Source organism: Zalophus californianus, chromosome 14, assembly GCF_009762305.2.
Source record: "Zalophus californianus isolate mZalCal1 chromosome 14, mZalCal1.pri.v2, whole genome shotgun sequence".
NCBI classification, from domain to species: domain Eukaryota; kingdom Metazoa; phylum Chordata; class Mammalia; order Carnivora; family Otariidae; genus Zalophus; species Zalophus californianus.
In genome coordinates this window covers 76,658,056-76,677,592 of record NC_045608.1, presented here as the reverse complement: position 1 = coordinate 76,677,592, position 19,537 = coordinate 76,658,056, and the positions used below count along the sequence as shown (strand labels likewise).

Genomic DNA, 19,537 nt, shown 5'->3' with positions numbered 1-19,537 from the left:
GTGGACCAAAAAAAGGCCAACCTCAAAGTAGGTTAGTAAACACTTTATTCCTTGTCTTCCTGAGGACCGTGGCCCAGGAGACAGTATTTCAGGTGGCCCTGAGGAAAGGCTCCGAAGCCCATCAGCTACAGGGGAGATTCCATACGCAAAAAGGGGAAAGAGGTCTACGTGCTTGTAAGCAGTTCCCCGAATATTTGCATGCCACAAGGTACCATTTGGTTGTGAAAATTACGGTTTCCTGATTTCCACACAGACATCCTTAGGTCATCTTAATACATTTCTATCATTATCTGATTGTTCCAAAATATCGCCTGCATGCCTCTGCTTAACTGGTTTTCTGGTTCTTCTCGTTCCTGAGATTCCCCCCGAGGTTACATGAGAGGGTCACAGAAGGCTGACAGTCACCTCCTGAAGCTTTCATGCGCACAACAAAGGTAGACAAACACAGGAAAGGGCCAAGAGGAGAGAAGATCCACTACTGCCCCTGGACTTTGGGCTTCCCTCTGGAGGATCACTACCTTCGAAGTCACACATTCGCCGTTAGTTACAACCTCTGGATTCAGGGGAAGAAAACAGCCAAAACGCCTGGCCACAGAGTTAGCACAGGCCGACCAGAATGTGGTCAAGGCCCACATCAGCATCTCAATCCCATTTTATATAGTTTGTGCCCGCGCTCAGTAGCTGTTGCCACCCTAAGCTAATAACCGTCAGGTGTACCTGTACTGAATTTGGCCAGCCAACTGCAGGGTCCAAAACTCAAACCAGTCCGGCGGACAGGCTAAAGGTGCCTGGGGCAGATCGTGAGTTCTAAGACCTAGCAATTCATTCTCGCTTTCATCTAAGGTTCACTGCTTAGAAGTCGCTTTCTCCCCCCGCCGCCCCCCCAACACTTGGGTTGTATAATTTCAACAACTCTGGTGTAAAGGTCAAACCTGTGGTTTTGGTTTTGGTCAGAAAGAAGAGAGAGATGTACCCCCAGAGCATTCCAGGGCTTGGGGGGAGTTCGGGTGGGGAACGAGCCAGAGGGTGCTGAACTTTTAAAGACAAAAGATCCTGGTGTCTTTCAAACAGCAGGCTAGGCAGATAGAGAGAAAGGCTTTATAAAGTCTAAAAATAGGTACTCGCAGCAGAATGGTTTCTTTTGAGAACAATTTTAAAGATTCCCAGGAGGTGTCAGGTGTTGAGTAAATATCAGAGGAGAATAAAGGCTTTCTGAGCTGAGCTGTTGGGGAACTGCAAAGCCTGGCGAGGGATTCCTTTGCTTTTGCCTGGCGCCCCTGGACAGGTGAAATAGAAGTCTTTTGTTCCCATCCCTGCTGTAGCACAAAGGGGACTGGGAGAGAAGGTCAAGGCTTGGTTTCAGATGCAGGAGAGCAGTGCAGAGAAATAACTCCGGGCTTCTAGTTCTCTGGCCTCACAGACGGGCAGCAAGAATATTAGACCATGCAACTGTTTTCATTAGAAAGATAATGAATGAATGAAGCCCCCTGCAATCCTAACAATAAATAGAGATTAATAACAAGTACAGATTAGTTGTGCAATAATACAGATTATTATCCATCGTACAGACATAAGTAGGCATTAACTCAACTTCCATTATTCAAAACTAGGTGCTGAAGACCAGTAGGCTTACCCAGCGCCGTGTCCAGAAGTGTGATGTTGCTGGGAAGGTCAAGACTGCAGGACCTGAGCAACACTGTGCCGGAGAGGGCTCTGTGGCCAAAGTCACTGAGTCCCCTGGGTCACTGGAACCCACACCAGGCCACAGATGGGAGGCAAAAGCCCTAACCCGGCCTCTCTCTGCAACTCCGGGCCCCCAATGTGATTCTGATGTACAGCCCGGCTTGAGCACCACTGGTTCCAGGGGCTCTGAGCTCTGATGTCCTGTGTGTTTCCCCAGTAGGTTAGTGACGACCTGCCTGAGGAGAGGGAGAGACTGTACGCCCCGTGGGTTAACCTGCACATGGGATGCGGGGCACAGCTTTTGCTGGACCACATGCCCTCAGCGAATGCCTCTTTGCCCCACTCTTTCTGTTTTGAACACCAACTTACTCATCTCCACGGGCCCTTCTTCTATCCCTCAGAAGACCTCTCAAATCCCTACGATGCTGCTCTCTCTGGATTAAATGGGAGCAACAAAGATGCACCCAAGAGATAAAGCAGGCCTCACACACACACCTGAGTCTCTAGAAGGCAGAGCAACGTTGCTGCCCTGAAGGATCAGCCCCTTCATATTCTCTCTGCCATGAGCTCAGACCATAGACAAAGGAATCCCAGGGTGAGGGGCAGGGAGTGAGGGCTTTCCGATGTGTTAATGTGGCTTCCATATTGGCTTCCAGAATAGAAGTTCTGTCTGCCTTTTTTTTTCCATGAGAAGAGGAAACAGCATTTAATCATCTCTGAATATCACTAACATACATTTCTACCTCAAGTGTCTGGCAATTTGATTTTCATAATTAATCTTAAAATGTACTTAAGAGAACACAAAAATCTCATGACGTGGGAAGGAAAACAAAAGGGGGGTCCTACTTTCTGTGCATTTATCTACCATAAAAAATATTAAATAAAATGTTCATATGTAACAAAGCGTACTGAACTCAAATCTTTATCACATCGTTTTTAAATTTTTAATTTCTTCCTTATAACTCTTCTGATTTACAAGAACCCTAAGAAAAGACGAAAAGATGGGTTTTTCCTTCCTAACCCTTCTTCTTCTCTGGCCCCCACTGCTTGTGCATCTCTCTACTTGTGATTTCTGCCCAGAAGTTTCGCTCCTGCCCCCACCCCCCACCTCCCCAATCTGGCTGAGCAACTTTTCTGGGGCCAGAAAGCCAATGCTCGAAGGTGAGAACAAACCCAAACCAGTCATCCGAAGTTCCTCTCTGTTCCCCAGGTCCCTCTAGAGCCATCTCATGGAAAGCCAACAACTGCTGACCAGTGAGGACCCCCGGCCAGAGACAGGGAATGGAGTGCTTTCTAGAACCCTCGGGGCACTGTGCCCATCTTTCCTACGTGGGGGTCCCAGCCACTGCCTGCTGCTTCCATCCTTTCCAAGCTTGTGTCAGAAATCACTTTCTCGCATGAAGACAGGCCTGGCAGTGTGAAAGAGAACTCTCAGCCTGGAAGTAAAGCACCAGGAATCAGAATCTTTTATCACGTCAAAATCCCTAGTGAACTTCATCATTTTCTGGTGGTGTGAACTGCTCGGTGCAGTCACCTGGCAGGGGGGCTGTAAACACCGCAGCCCAGGCCTTACCCCAGCCCAGCTGAACCTCAAGGAGCTTCACAGGCAGGGGGGACAGGGTTTCTGCCAACACCGTGGCTCCTGCCACTTACCTGCCCTGACTTCAGACAAAGCACTGAACCTTTCTGACCCACAGTGTTCCTCACTTGGAAAATGCCAATCCTGTCTACCTCCTAGGATGGATGTGAGGACTATGATTTGATTACCACATACGAAATTACAGTAGGTCTCAGACTCTGCTGCTTCATCTGTAAAATGGCCATAACAAGGGATAAAGATCCCCTGGGGAACGTACCCGTACCGTAGAAAGGAAGGCGGGAGGGGCTGTGAGTCATACAGCCCGAGCCTGTGTTTTTCATATAAATGAGAGAGTTACTCCACTATCAGTCAACATATGGGACATTCCATTCCCCTGCTCCCAGGTCAGGGGTGACCCAATAGAAGGCAAGCCCCAAAGGCTGCCGGAGCCGTCCTCTTGCCTCTGCTGGGAATGAAAACCCGCTGAGAATACAACCAGCAGAAAAAGCAGCCGAGGGGAGAGCTTGGAAGGTGGGGTAGCAGACCAGTGTTGCAGGCCCAACACAGGATCCTGCGGGTGTGATGAGCATTTCTGTTATTCCTCCTGTTTTCTGACTGCCTCAGGAGGGAATGTGTGGTTCTGTACACCTTCCACTTCACACACGCGCACGTGCATCTGCTGGATACACGGACAGAATTGGGAAGGCTGGTCTCAGGGCAACAGCCTTCGGATAAATATTCTGATTAAGTATTCCCAAACTGCTCGAGGCTCCACCACTTACACCTCCTCCAACAGTTCAAAGCTAGCCATTTCCTCACACTCCTGCCAACATATTGCGCTATTAAATGTTTCTTAAATTGCAGTAGAGTTGACACGCGGTGTTATGTTAGTTTCAGGTGTCTCATACAGTGATTCAACACCTCCATCCATGTCTCGGGGCTTCCATCTATCACCATACGTGTTATTACATTATAGGATTACTTACTGACTCCATGTGTTGTTAAAATTTTAATTTTTGGCAACATGGTATTTGAAAATGGTATTTCACTGGGTTAATTGTGATTTCTTTTCTTACTGGTGAGATGAATTATCACAGTTGTTTAGCTGTCACTGACCTGGGCCACTGATGCGTGTCACTGTGCCCCCGGGTCCTAGCACAGTCAAGGCCTCCCTGCCTTTCCAGTAGCATCTAGCCAAACCTGTGCTCTCTGCTGAACTGCACCCCCACACTGACCACTAATACAAGTGCCTTGAGAACAACAAGGGCCATCGTCGGGGACCATCACTAATCGGCATCCCTGGTGCTACATAAACCATAAGCAAACACGGCACACAACCCTGTCTCCCTGGCAGCGTTGCCATGCTGCTTCGGGAGAAAGGTAAGCAGGGCTTAGCAAAACAATACCTTCTTGTACCCAAAAAACGAGACTCCACGAAAAACATTTCTGGAATATACACTACGCTACTCCTTCAGAGAAACTTTAAAAACTGACCCAGCTCCTTCTGGAAACTTCTTGAGCCACCACCCCATGGACCCCACTAGCCCCTGAGATGACCCTGTGAACACCTCCAGCAAGGCCTCAGCTGCATATTCACAACCATCCTAGAAGGCTTCTGGTTTTCACCAAGGGCAGGAAAGCTCATAGCGTCTGTTACAGCAGGCCCGGGGTGGAAGACCAAGCAAGACAGGCTTTTAATCCCTGCCTCTTACAGGTTTGCTGAGATTTCCACCACAAACATCCATCTTTTTCCAGATCACACCAACATGCAAATTTATAAGTAAATAAAAACACTCACATGGTCCTTTCTCATTATTATACTAGGAAACTATGATGTGCTGCCCATGAGCATTGCTGGGTTTCCTTTTTGGGGAGAAGAAGGAACACGCTCCATCTCTCTCCAATGGACACTCAAAACTGTTTTCTTTGGTATGGATGGGTACCGCAACCCAATTTGAGGCTCTGACAATATTTATGACTTCATCAGGCCCAGCCACATTTCTTTGCCATTCCTCACTGTTATTAGGGACACTCTCTTCTTAGTCTACTCTGCAAATCAAGCCTCAGATTCTCCACAAAGGCCCAAGGGGATACAATGTAGCAAGAGAAAGGCCTGAGGGAAAGCTGCCCAGAGGGCTGGAGCCTGAGGTGACGAAAATGTCCTCTGTCATGACCATGTGGTGAACACATTCCCCACTGCCGACCCCCTTTCTCTGCAACCTGTGAGGTCGCCATCATGTTTCTCAGGCTCTCCAACCCATAAGGAGGTGAAGAAGTACCCTTCCATTTAAGTTGCATTTTCTTCTCAGCTGAGATGGTCTTAGGATTCTTTGTTCATTCACCTGCCTGCTTTGGAGGTTGGCTTTTTTTTTTTTCTCCCCCAGGGGAAGGTGCCTAGACATAACAGTAGGGCCTTGTATTTGTATAAGGTTTTAGCATTATCAGGGGCTATCACGTGAAAACATTATCTCATGAAAACAGTCCTAACAGCTCTGAGAATGAATCTCAATGTCTTCAACTGAAAAGAAAAACTATTTTAGTGTCTGCTCACACCGACACTTTTATCCCTAATATTTCTCTCTGGTGGCTCTTGAAATTTTTCTTCTGTCCCACTGAAAACATTCATGGCTTTCTTCCGGTTTTTGTTTTTTGGCAGTATTCGCAGACATTAAGAAATGGCCAAGGGAGAGAAGAACATTATTGCAAAATGAGTAGATAAATGATCTATACCATTTTCCTCTGTGGGTGTTTGAATCACCCTGACTCTGTCTAAATAAGTCCTTTGCTGTAACATACCCACCTAGGCAGACTCTCCCAAAGACAACTTAACGACTCCTTCCCCTGCACCCGAAAGAATTTTATCAAAACAAAAACAAAAACCCCCAAGCATACCTGAGAGAAAATTAGCCAATCTTACATGTAAAAAAAAATTTTTAAGTGCTGCTACTGTTTTTCGAGGGGTATCAATATGAAAAGTAACGCCATCTACATGCATCGTTACAAATTTAGCTACAGGGACGAGAAAACATGAGAAAAAACATTTTCTAAACCTCTCGTCTTTTCTGTAGTTTTTCATGTCATGAATTGCTCCATTAACTTCTCTGTAGTGGTAAAAACTTCTAAACCACCTCAGAATGATATGCAAGTTTTTTTAATTCCAAAGCCAAACATGAAATTTTTGAGATAATCCATACCTGTTTGCCATAATTAGCATGGATATAGGTACTGTTTATAATTACTTTTCTATATTAACAATGTCAGCCTGGAAATTTCTTTAAGAAAACAGAGTGCTTAAGTTCTGATCTATCAAAGTGTGAGGCTAAAAACACATTATAATTCATTTTGTCTATGAATGCTGTCTATTCCATACTGAATATGAGGTACCCCTCATTTGAAGAATTTCATTCCTTCCCAGTATCAGTTATTTATTCTTTTGTAGTCTATGGCATTTTGATGATGCTACAAGTTTAGGAAATTACTGGGCAAAGAAAGGAAAAGAAAAAGGGGGAAATAAAGTTGATGCCACTTATTGTTTACTTTTAAAACCAACTATGTAAAAAGTAGGAATTGCTTAAAGTAAAATCATTCTTTCTCCTGTGTGTAAATGTCACTATTTGAGAATGACTTAAATACCTGCTAAAGCAAAGATCTGAGCTAATTTTAAAAATCAGAAAATTAAATTTAAAAAAGATTATTAGGGGCACCTGGGTGGCTCAGTCCTTAAGCGTCTGCCTTCGGCTTAGGTCATGATCGGAGGGTCCTGGGATTGAGCCCCACCCACATCGGGCTCCCTGCTCGGCGGGAAGCCTGCTTCTCCCTCTCCCACTCCCCCTGCTTGTGTTCCCTCTCTCACTGTCTCTCTCTGCCAAATATATATATAAAAAATAAAATCTTAAAAAAATAATAAATTTAAAAAGGTTTATTAGATCTGAATACCATTTTTACAGTCTAGAATGAAAAGGCACGTGATGATATGGCCGCCAGAGGGAGCTATAACTCCCCAATACATGTCCTCCGCCAGGCATCAAGAGCCATCCATGAAGCCTTCATGGTCAGGAACGCTCACAATTCCTCTCCTCCAGTGAGCTTCCCATGGACAGAGGAGTTAATGGTGAGGTATTCCTTAAAGTTTTTGCATTTGTAGCAATTCCAAAGCAGGAAGGAGCTGGAAATAATGCATGTGTTAGTCGAGAATTTTTGTATTATTAAAATTGATAATCTGCATAAGAATGAGGGTCTTAAAGATACAGAATAAAATAAGTAGGAAATTATGAAATGAGACAGTAAGGAAAATATGAGCATGTATAAATCACTGGGAGAGCACAAAAGCAGGAGAAAGAAACTCAGCCTAGTGGCAGGAAGGGTGCCAAGGGGCTGAGAGGAATATGCAAGTTTGCTGAGTGCATGGGCGGCGGTGGGGGGGGGGGTGGGGCGGTGATGGCAGTTATGGATTTGGTGGCCCTGGGCCAATGTGGGACCACAGCAGGGCGCAGAGGAAAAGTCCCAACACCATACCTCAGTGTGCCCACACGCAGCTGCACAGGGGTGAGCAAACAAAGCCAAGTGACACCAGACCTGAGTAAAGTGGGCAGAGACAGGGAAAGCTGCCTAGGGGTGATCTCATGGGGTGGGGGGTTGGGGGGTGCAGGCATGAAGGACAAGAACAAGGCAGCTGTGCAGAACAGGAAGATGCTGGTCATTCTGGATGCCCAGCAAAGGCAAAGGAGGCAGAGTGTGGTCTCTGAAGGCAACCGCAGCATTGAGTGTGGCTGCCTAGGAAGGTCAAGGCCAAGAGAGATGCCCTGGAGGGTGCAGAGTTGTCAAGAGTAAGGGGCTGGGACCTTAATCCACAGAAACAACTGATCCGATCATTAAGGGTTCTGCCAGGAGTGAAATCGGTCTATGCTGGAGAGAATTCTGTTTCGGGGAGGGGGGGGGGCGCAGATGTGAACAGCATCTGGGAAGTCCTCTACACAAACACGGAGACCAGGCTGGTGGGTGGGAAGGAGGGATGAGCGCCAAGGTCAACTCCCAGGTGTCCAGCTCAGATGCCTCAATAGTCGCTGCAGCCACCAGCGAAGACAGATCATTCCAGAAAAAGAACAGTTTCAAATACTTTGACATTCCACACCAAGAAACAGTGTAAGAACAAACCAAAGATCCTGAGTTATATGGTCTCACTAGTCATTCAAATCTCAAGATGGTCTGACTATGTATTTAATAACAGAGAAAACGAAATCACACTATGGGGAGCCCATAACTCATTCTGGAAGAAAGGAATTTGCAAATTTCCTTTCTACTCTCCAGACTGTCTAGATAACATTTAAAATCACTTCAACAAAATTAAAGCCACTGTTCACAATGAACTCCCAAGAGTTTACAAGTCAGAGGCAGAGAATATATAACGAACACTATCATTTTCTCACTAGCAAAAACAAAAAGAAAAAAGAAACAAGGATCAAGTTTTGTAAAGATTCACCCATTTTTGATTTCCCAACCAGTTGCCCCCAAACGTGAAACATAGCATTTCTTTCAAACGCTTTTCTGTTTTCCTACCATGAATGCTTAATTTCAAGCATCTAAAAATAACAGAGACTTGAAACAATCATCAGTTCTTCAAAAGGGGAAGCACAATAGTGCACCTTGAACAAGGAAGGAAGAAATGCAAACACTCCTTACAGCACTTTTACTACCCATTGCTCTCAGACTGCCAGAAGGAAGGTGAGCACACACTCATTAAGAGGCAAGGAAGGTATAGGGCGCCTGGATGGCTCAGTTGGTTAAGCAACTGCCTTCGGCGCAGGTCATGATCCTGGAGTCCCAGGATCGAGTCCCACATCGGGCTCCCCGCTCAGCGGGGAGTCTGCTTCTCCCTCTGACCCTCTTCCCTCTCGTGCTTTCTATCTCTCATTCTCTCTCTCTCTCTCTCTTAAAAAAAAAGAGGCAAGGTATATTTTATATCACTTGTGTTGATATTATACAGTAGAAATGCCAGTTCTTTTAATAATTTACTGAGGAGCCACACATTGCAGACTCCTTATTAAACATTACTTGCCCTAAGGTCCTAAGTCTAAAAAATATTCAGTGGAGAAAACAGGCTGTATTTTAATTACAGTACACTAAATTATGGGTCTGCACATCTGCTTGTACATGTATAAATTCAACTTTATCATTCATGTATTTATAGACAAAGCAGTGAGAATCATTTCCTCTAGGACAGAAACAATTTGACAGTTGTATTCATTCGTAGACTTCAAAATCCACAGTGCCGATCTAAAAAGTTCCATAAATGGGGCGCCTGGGTGCCTCAGTCAGTTAAGCGTCTGCCCTTGGCTCAAGTCGTGATCTCAGGGTCCCGGGATCGAGCCCCAGCCTCTCCCTCTCCTCTGCCCCTCCGCCTGCTTGTGCGCTCTCTTTCTCAAATAAATAAATAAAAGCTTTAAAAATTATTTAAAAATAAAAAAATAAATAAGAAGTTCCATAAGTTACATTGTAAGCATGCTGCCCTTGGAGAGAGGAAAGAAAAAAACGTTCCTGCAATATCTAGAAACCCCATTCCTCCACGCCCAAAAAGTCAATACTGGCTCAATTCCTGTCTGTCATTGACTAACCAGCATTGACTAACCAACAATTCCTGTCATTGACTAACCAAGTAACAGTTTAATCTGAAAATCATGACCAAATAACACTGGCACTCCCAGTTCTAAATATGTACGTTGTAGAGAATCAGTAGAGAATACTCTCAGGGGCTGGCAGCTTAGGGCCCGTGGGCCACCGGCACACAGACGCACCCACTGGATTCTGTCCTGGCTGCTTCTGAGCTTTCTTGGAGACCGTAAGTCCTGCTGAGCCCAAGATCTAGTATCTGGCCCTTCGAAGAAAAAAAGTGTGCGGGCCCCCAATTTGGATAACCACTTACAGCACTCAGAGGAGGCTCTATTTCCCACTTAAGAACCTGCCAGCTCACTTACACTTATAAGCCATCTTAAAATTTTATCTTCCAGGTCCCTCCCCCAAATATAAACCCTAAAGTAGAAGTAATTGTATGGAATCTAATGACAATGTTTCTTAGAAGATGAAATACTGTAACATAGATTTGTATCTGAGAAATCTAACATCTTGGGATTCCAGAGATATGTACCCCTTTTTAAAAGGGTAACTTTTAGGTATAATACCAGGATATTTTCACCTTCAATAAGAGCATGTCTGTCAACGCTGATGCATCGTGGTCCCAGACAGCAGTATTCCCAAGGCCTCTCAGAGGCCTGGCCACTGAGAATGGGCTGGCGAGCCACCTTCACCCCCTAACAACAGGGGAACCACTGACTGAGAAACCTCTCCCTCCTCCTCTGGTGAGGAGATGGAAGCGGAGACCCCCGGCCATCCCAACGCTGGACCTCCCTCCACACGGTGTCTTCTGGCTGTGTTTCTTCTGCAGGCTTGGTTGTTAAGTTCAACTTTTGTAAGATAAATATTGTCTTCATTGTCTTACACATTTAGAAATGCTTTCGTTTCTGACTCTTCTCCAGTTGGCACACCTCCTCGCTTATACTTGAGCTTCTTACACTCTTTCCCAACCTCCCCCCAAAAAGGAAGATGGTGAGACAAGTATAGAATGCTTTGGGATAAAGCAAGACTGAAGGTACTGGGATGTGGGCCGGGGAGTGGGGGAGGACGGGGGGGCGGCCTCCAGGCAAAGACCCGCAGCTGAGGAATGAGGGGGGGGGGCAGCCGGGAGGGGGAGCCCACCCCCCATGTCCACAGACATCCACTCTCCACCAAGGCCCAGAGGGGCCCTCTGTAATTACATTACATGATTAAAATAGTACCCATGGCTCAAGTAGCTTTAATCTTTCCATTCGCTCGGGCCCCCACTCTGACCTGATGACCAAAATTTATTGCGCATCTACGATGCCGGTGCCCCTCTTCTTCCTGAGACCCATCCAATTCTCTGCCTTACAGACTCAGTGACCAGAGAACGTTGTTCTAGACTCTGAACACAATGAGGGCAAGACGTCCTCCCATTACCCCCTCCGCTCTCTGTCGGACCATGTGGCCGAGCAGAGGCTTCTCTGATGATGCCCACATGTTCATGCATCAAGAGTGGAGGCCAAGGGCGCCTGGCTGGCTCAGTCGTTGGGCATCTGCCTTCGGCTCAGGTCATGATCCCAGGGTCCTGGGATCGAGCCCCGCATCGGGCTCCCTGCCCCGCAGGAAGCCTGCTTCTCCCTCTCCCGCTCCCCCTGCTTGTGTTCCCTCCCTCACTCTCTCTCTGTCAAATAAATAAAATCTTTTAAAAAATAAATAAATAAATTTATAAAAAAAGAGAGTGACGGCCAAGCCGAAGATTCTGAATGAGGGATTCACCTTAACATCAGAGAATGGCATTTAAGTGTGGCCTGTCTAGTTCATGCCTTCATTACCAAAACTGGGATGACTCAAAGGCCAGTTCACATAGCTAGTTTTATAGATTATCAGATGGACCCGGCACAGCACAGCTTTTTCAGTGACTCGAGAGCATTCTAAGTAGTGTGAGGACACTAACGGTACTACAGCAAGCCCGGGGGCCTGATGCAGAATAGAAACACGCTGGCCCTACACACTGACCCCATCTGCCACTTCTAGTTGTTTCCCTCTGGGAAGCCACGTGGCCGGAGCGGTGTGCAAAGCCATGATGGACAGATTTCTAAGGACGTGGCATAGACTCGTGCATTCAAAGACCAGGAAGGAAACACGGACACAGATAGGGTGGTGTGCTTTTTTACAGAGTAAGAGGTTTCCGTTCGGGAGGAGGACAACAAGACCCTTGAAAGTCCTACCGGGGGTGGGGAGGGGTGGGGAGGGGTGGGGGCAGGCACAGCTGGAATAAATCGTCTGACAGTGCGGTTCTCTGGGGCGCTCACATGAGTAACTGTATGAGCTCTTAGGGGCAGGAATTTTAAGACAAATACTTTTCAGCCCGGAGGCCGTTAGTGATGTTGTGATTCTGCAGCGATGCCCCAGATAGCTGAGGCCTGGCAGAGAGGAGGCTGACTGGCAAGCGCCTGCATGTCACAAACACCATCTCAGCTGAGCGTAAGGCGCTCCGCACCCACCTAAGGAGGTCCAGGTACTGTGGGTGGGGGGAGACTCCACTCTCTAGGTTAAAGACCCCCTGTACAGGGGTCAAAACCAAACACAGTCCGTCCCTCCAGGGGCTCAGGGCTATGTCAGCAGAGGAGGCTGGCTGCACGGAACAGGACGGGAGACGCGGGTTTCCTGGCGGCCCAGAGGTCATGGCCCCACCTAACGAGTGCATCCAGGAGACACCTCCAACCCCGTGACCTTGGGTGTCTAGATTGCCAAGATTTTCCAGAAGCCTGGAAATAATGGATTTTTAATATGAAATCTCCCAAGTGTTGGCTCAGGATTTTTCTTTGTTTTAGTTTTCCATGGGCCAAATACGCACACCTGTGAGCTCAGTCTAGTCCAGAGGGACCGACAGTTTGCAAACTCTGGCCTAATGAAATCCTAGAAGGGCTTACATCAAGGGGACTCTCAAGGCATGTATAGCCTCAAGGTTTCCCAATTGGGTAAACTTATGCTATGCAAGGTTTTCAAAAAATGGCAAAAAAAAAAAAAAAATCCTATTTGGAGACAAAGTGAGTTAATAGGTAAAATTTACTTGTGTACAGTGTGTGGCCAAAATATTGCCTCCCCCATTTCTTACTGGTCACCTGGGGGAAAAGTCAGGACCGTGGATGGAACAGACCATCCCCACATTAAAGCTGGGATCCATCTTGTTTTAGCACCGTTGGTTGTAGGACACCCAGACATTATGTTCCACCTGAGCAAACAGCATCCCCATTCCTGTCCCCAATGTTGAAACTGAATTTGATCAAGTCTTTTTTTTTTTTTATAAGATTTATTTATTTTAGAGAGGGACAGAGAGAATGTGCATACGCGGGAGGGATACAGGGCAAGGGAGAGAGGCTCTCAAGCAGACTCAGCGCTGAGCGCAGAACCCGACGCAGGGGCTCAATCGCACGACCTTGAGATCATGACCTGAGCAGAAACAAGAGTTGGGACGCTTAAATGAGCCACCCAGGTGCCACTGATCAAGCCTTTAGATGCAACTTCTACCAGACAGGAAACCCAGGAGGAGTAAGAGCACAATAAATGATACAGCAAGTAACAACTGAATGACCATTCCAGGTCACTTAAAGGGGGAAGGGGGCGGGGGATGATTCTAGATTAACAGCAGTTTAAGAGAACCACCAAAAGTAAATGCAATACATGATTCTCAACTGAATTCTGCTCTAAACGGCCCAGTTATAAAAGGCATCATAGGCACGGTTCAGGGGAGTCAGGTAATGGACCAGGTGAGAGTTCATGAGGCAATTATTGTTAACTTCGTGAAAACTGTATTGTGGTTATAAAGGAATACGCCGTCTTATCGAGACGCAGGCTGAAGTACTTAGGGGCTGGGTGTCATGATGTCTATAATTCACTGTGGAATACTGCAGTAAGGAAAAAAAAAAAGATAATGAAGCCAATGCAGAAAAATGTTTTTTTTTTTTTAAAGATTTTATTTATTTATTTGAGAGAGAGAGAGAGAATGAGAGATAGAAAGCACAAGAGGGAAGAGGGTCAGAGGGAGAAGCAGACTCCCCGCTGAGCAGGGAGCCCGATGTGGGACTCGATCCCGGGACTCCAGGATCATGACCTGAGCCGAAGGCAGTCGCTCAACCAACTGAGCCACCCAGGCGCCCTGCAGAAAAATGTTAACAACTGCAATCTAGATAATGGGATGGAGGCGAGGCGGGGCCGTGGGGCCATCTCGCTGGGGCACTAACTCCCCGTCACCAGCCCACACGAGGATTTCTTGCCACATCCCTCCGATGCCCTCGATGTGTGTGTGTGTTCTGCATTTCAAATCACCGCTTGTCCCAAAAAAAAAAAAAGGTCAGCAACCAAACAGGTGTAACTTAATGCTAATAGTTCCACACACAAAATCCACAGAAGCAAGTGTGAAATGAGAGTCCTGAAATCTTCCGTATGAAAGCATGAAATTCTAGTTGTCTTAGCCACTCTTGCTCAATTTTAAGGAGCAGCTTTATGGTCTCAGATGATTCTAAGTAACCGCAAAAAAACCGCAAATGACCGATCACGATTCAGGCAGAAAAGGCGAGAAGGTAGAGCTAAAACTTGTATTAAAAGGACCCTGTTGGGCGCCTGGGTGGCTCAGATGGTTAAGCGTCTGCCTTCAGCTCAGGTCATGATCGCAGGGTCCTGGGATCGAGTCCCGCATCAGGCTCCCTGCTCCTTGGGAGCCTGCTTCTCCCTCTGCCCCCCTCTCTCTCATGAATAAATAAATAAAATCTTAAAAAAAAAAAAGGACCCTATTCAGTTACTACTTAAGCCTATGACAAAAAGTTAGAGGTCCTGAGATAGAGGTTTACCTAAAGAATACAGTTTGAAACTTAAAGGTATTCTACGTTTAAAAAAAAAAAAAAAACACAAACTAAGATCTTACTTGGCAAAATCTATCTATTCAAAATCGATTTACTTCATGATATTCACTTACAATTCTAAGGACATGGGTCAGCTCAAATACAATGGGCAGTTCTTTAAATCTGCTTTTTAAAAAAAAGTATGCAGCGATCACATTTCAGCTTCTAGAGAGACCCTGACCGTCATCTAGTCCCAGTGGCCCGTCCAGGGACTCAATGTTTGTCACTCAGGTAGAGCAGTAACCTACCGTTAGAAAGAGCAGCCCAACCTGATCAGTCTGGACGAAAGGAGTGGTGCTGGGGGGGGGGGCCCAGACCAGACCAGAGAGAGTGGCCAGAGCCTGTTACCAGTGGACTCAAATCCTACACCTCAACAGGAGATTGCGACTGTGAAGAGGGGGCAAGAGGACTTTCCGGGCAAAGGGGCCTCCTTGATTCCCCCACATCACACTTTACCTCACAAAGACAACGGACCCATTTCCAAAATGGAAGCAGGTACCCCACGTATGCCACGTTTTCAACATGGTTTTACTTCCTTTTGAGTGTCATATTGGCATTTTACAGGTGGTATGCTTTTGTTTTAAGAGTTAAGATTTTCTTTTCCTCAGCTTTAGGGGAAAAAAAAAAAAATCAAATAGCATTCCCCCCCCCCCGCCCGCCATAGTTCATCAAGTGGGGCGGTCTTTTACCTGGGGTGACCGGTCTCCATATACATCCTACGTCCTGACCTCCCACATTTGACATAGCATTTGTTGCAAACAAAAGTGTCCCTGTTTAGTTGACAGATTATATGGTCGCCCTTCTTTAACCCGAAGGTGTGGCCCAAAAGAAAAGCTTTCTCTGCTAGTGCCATTTCCACACAGACCAAACACTCAGACATTCAAAGAGAGCAAGAGCTCAATTACCAAATCTTCTTTAAACAAAGGCTCTTTTAACAAAGTTAGGCTCTGCTGGAAGGAAGCTGGAAAATGATCTTGTATTCTTGGTGCAGGATTGGGACAAAGAATGCGGAAAAGAAGGGCATTTCAGGTACAGGCCTCTCAAGGGTGGATCAGCTGTCCTGGTGGAGAGGCAGGCCCGAGACCAGGGTCCCACAAAAGCCACTCCTCTGAAGTGGACCCTTAGACAGCCTCTCACTTGGGAGAGATGGAGTGCTCATGACACCGCCGACCAACACATCCTGCCCCTCTCCCCCCAACCCACGGTGCCCCAACCACCAGCGGCCAGGCAGCCTCCCTTGGAGACAAAGCAGAGAGAGCCCCAGAGAGGTAAATCCTGTATTGAGGTGCCTTGGTGGCTCAGTCAGTTAAGCACCCGACTCTTGATTTCAGCTCAGGTCATGATCTCAGAGTCATGAGATCGAGCCCCGCATCAGGCTCCGTGCTCAGCGCAGAGTATGCTTGGGATTCTCTCCCTCTCCCTCTGCCCGACCTCTGCTCTCTCTCCTTCCCTCCCTTAAAAACAAACAAACTATTCTAAAAAAGGAATAAACCCTGTCTTTTCAAAACACCCAAATCTATATGGTTTCTACCACTTAGGAGTTTCCGACGCTGCTGCTTGCCAACGCTAGCCTTCTTTCTCCGTCCATTATCCTTTCCACCACAGGGGTTCCCGTTCCTATCCAGCTCCCTTCCTGGGAAGGGAGAATGGGAAACACCGATGGAGGGGGTTCAGTGACAGGCTGTAGATGACAGGGAAGCTTACTGGGGTTCAGAAGGACACTGACAGTAAGGGTCTCACCCCAGCAGAGAGCAAGGGACACACACCACAAATCCACACTCATGACTTCTGCCTCCAAACACGGGAGAACTGCCAGGTGAGCAGAGTGACCAGGGGGGCCCTCCCCAGACTCCCGCACACCAGTTACGAGGCAACAGTGATCCCTGTTCTATACGAGCTGCTGGGACACACAGAGCTAGAGAGGATTTGCTCAAGGTAATGTGGAGGAGAATGCAGGTCATGGGCAAAATAAGAAGAAGGTGATAAACGGGGCCATTCTACAGTGAAATGCCAAAGTGGCGTGACCTGCACGCTGCCACCTAATCCTTCCGTTTTAGCTCACTCATTGGCAAATGGGTCCTAAAAGAACTATGGCACTTCAAAGAAAGTGGAGACCTGAGCGAGGCATGGAGAGCAGAGGAGGAAGGCAGGAAGGGAGGACGGTGTGTTTTGTGTTTATTAAACTAAGAAAATGAAGGACAGGGGCGCCTGGGTGGCTCAGTCAGTTAAGTGTCTGCCTTCGGCTCAGGTCATGATCTTGGGGTCCTGGGATCGAGCCCTGCATTGGGCTCCCTGCTCAGCGGGGAGTCTGCTTCTCCCTCTCCCTCTTGCAGCTCCCCCTGCTCGTGCGCTCTCTCACACTCACTCTCTCTCTCAAATAAAATGGACAGAAGTAGGATCCAGACTTTCTGCTCATCTTCCAGCACTTGGTCCATTAAGTCATATGCTATCTTTCCAACGAACACCTTGAGGTATTATCTGTAATTCCTTTTACCCTGCTGCTAAGAAATCATGCTGCCTCTTTTCATGTAAAAGGTAAAAATTCAAGGCTCGGATTTGTCTGCCTCTTCTAAGATTTGAAGCCTAATCCCACTACCAATTTTAACCTCAGATCTTAACAGGCTGAGAAATACAATATGAGTCCATTTCATTGTTTCATGAATGGCTTTGGTAAAACAAAGCAAAAGCAATCAAAATAAAAACCGCTGAAATTTTCCAAATCCAACCTCTTCCTTCAAAACTATAAAATTCATGGAAAAGAGTGAGAGCAATAGGCATTCTGGACATAAGAGCACAATTTACTGGTCAGCATGCAAATGTTTCAATTAAAAAACAATCTGCCCAGTCTGGCTCACGGTGCTCTGTATAAGCAACAGAAGAGAGAGGTCTCAATCCCCTGTAAATTCTAATCTAGTAGGAGACAGACAAGTGAGATATTGGCGCATTCACAGGGGCACAAGAAAGGAGAAGGAACCTGCAGGTGAGATGTGCTTCCCTCCCACACCACCAGCAGCTCCTGATGGAGGCGCATGCGTGCAGATCCCAGGACGGCTCAGACAGCTGACCCTCAGTCAGTCAGCTGAGGCACACATAAGAATGGAGAATTTTTTTTTTTTTTTTTAAGATTCATTTGTTTTGGGGGGGTGCGTGCAGAAGGGAGAGGGAGAGAGAGTAGCAAGCAGACTCCACGCTGAGCGCAGAGCCCAACGCAGAGCTCCATCTCAGGACCCTGAGATCACCATCTGAGCCAAAATCAAGAGTCAAGACACTTAACCCCCTATACCACCCAGGCGCCCCAAGTATGGGGAACTTTTAACAAGATCTCACGGATTTTTCTTGCATCAACTTTATTTATGTATTTTTCATAATTTCTCCAGGTGCTATTGTAGTAACTTATTGGGACGGGAAAAGCTAAAAATGTCCAAGAAGATATAGGACAGAAAATCAAGAGGTGTGCCTACCCAGGGCAGAAAAGGGCTTCTGCTGGGAGAGCATGAAGGTGAGGTTAGCTGGACAGAGCAAGGGCCCGTTACAGAGCGTCCAACATCACCCTGAGGCCCTGAAGCCAGAGGGTGACTGCGGGCAACAGCAGGGGGCCGACAGGATGAAATGAATGTTCTAATGAGAGCACTCCAGCAACACCCAACTGTCCCCAGCAGCCACCGCAACCCTCATGGCTCAATCCTACAGAGTACCAAGCGTGAACCGAGCGGGGCACCAGCGGCCTGTTCCAGCACCACTGACATGCATGCCCTGGGAAAGCAGTAACCTTCCCGGATAAAGTTCTGTCAACGATAGGACAGGCAAGTGGACTGGGACACCTCTAATGTCTCCATGTCTAAAGTTCAAAACGGTCTTTGTTCTCCAAAATCTGGTCCAAATCCCAGTTCTCAGTGGCTCTAACCTCATTGTGCTACTGGTCCAGTAACTTATTGCGACACCCAGCAGAGCCAACAGGAATAAAAGGGCTGATTTCAAGATGTAGGAGTATCAGGCACAATACTTAAAATAAAAAAGCTAATAAGGACGCAGAAAGACCAGGCTGCTGGTATTTCCAGAAAAGGCACAGAAATCACCAAATTCACTCACATCACCAAATCTCTCAATTCAGATTATACATACCAGAGAATACCCAGTTCTGGTAGGAACAAAATAAGAGCTTTCGTGTCTCCCTAAATTAGAGACTTTTTTTAAAAAAAGGAATGTATTAAAATAAACACACATTCCCAAACTGTATTTTTCTACAGAGAAAAAAAAAAAAACAACACATCGGAATCCAGTCTCCTCATCAAATCAAGCCAGATGGAAGGCAAGACCCCTGCACAAAACGAGGTCCCTGGCCCGACGGCCTCAGCACCACCTCCTCCATTGCTCCATCAGCAACTCAGGAGGGGGGCCCGGTAATCTTGTCTTAAGGAGGCCTCCAGGCGACACTGACACATGCCTCAGTTTGGAAAGTGCTTGCCTAACTTGTCAGAAGCCTCCAAAAAACCAAAACAAACATACCTGGCTCCAAAGATGTCCTTTTTGGCGAGATCAATTCCAGAAACCACCTTCACTCTGAGAATACGTGACTCTCCCTGTTGAAGGAGAAAGAAAAAAAAAGTTTAAGAAATGGACCTTCAATGGGTCACTGTCTTACCCAATATGCAAAGGTTAACGATTTCTGTTTAGACCAGTACTGGGGACACAGAACCAATCAACTTAGCATAGGCGATTCTTCCTCACACTGAAGTTCAAAAGGCAACATTCCAGCTCAGAATCTTACGGCCCTAGAAATTCA

General features: G+C 46.7%; 1 protein-coding gene across 8 annotated transcripts in view; it reads right to left on the bottom strand.

The window, feature by feature from the left end:
* Positions 1-19,537, bottom strand: part of NEDD4L (NEDD4 like E3 ubiquitin protein ligase) — a 327,989-nt gene that overhangs the window by 201,965 nt on the left and 106,487 nt on the right. For all 8 annotated transcript variants that reach the window (XM_027575487.1, XM_027575481.1, XM_027575483.1 and 5 more), the window contains exon 2: positions 19,261-19,334. In XM_027575487.1, coding sequence (XP_027431288.1) covers positions 19,261-19,334 — 74 coding nt within the window. The remainder of the gene's footprint in view (positions 1-19,260; positions 19,335-19,537) is intronic.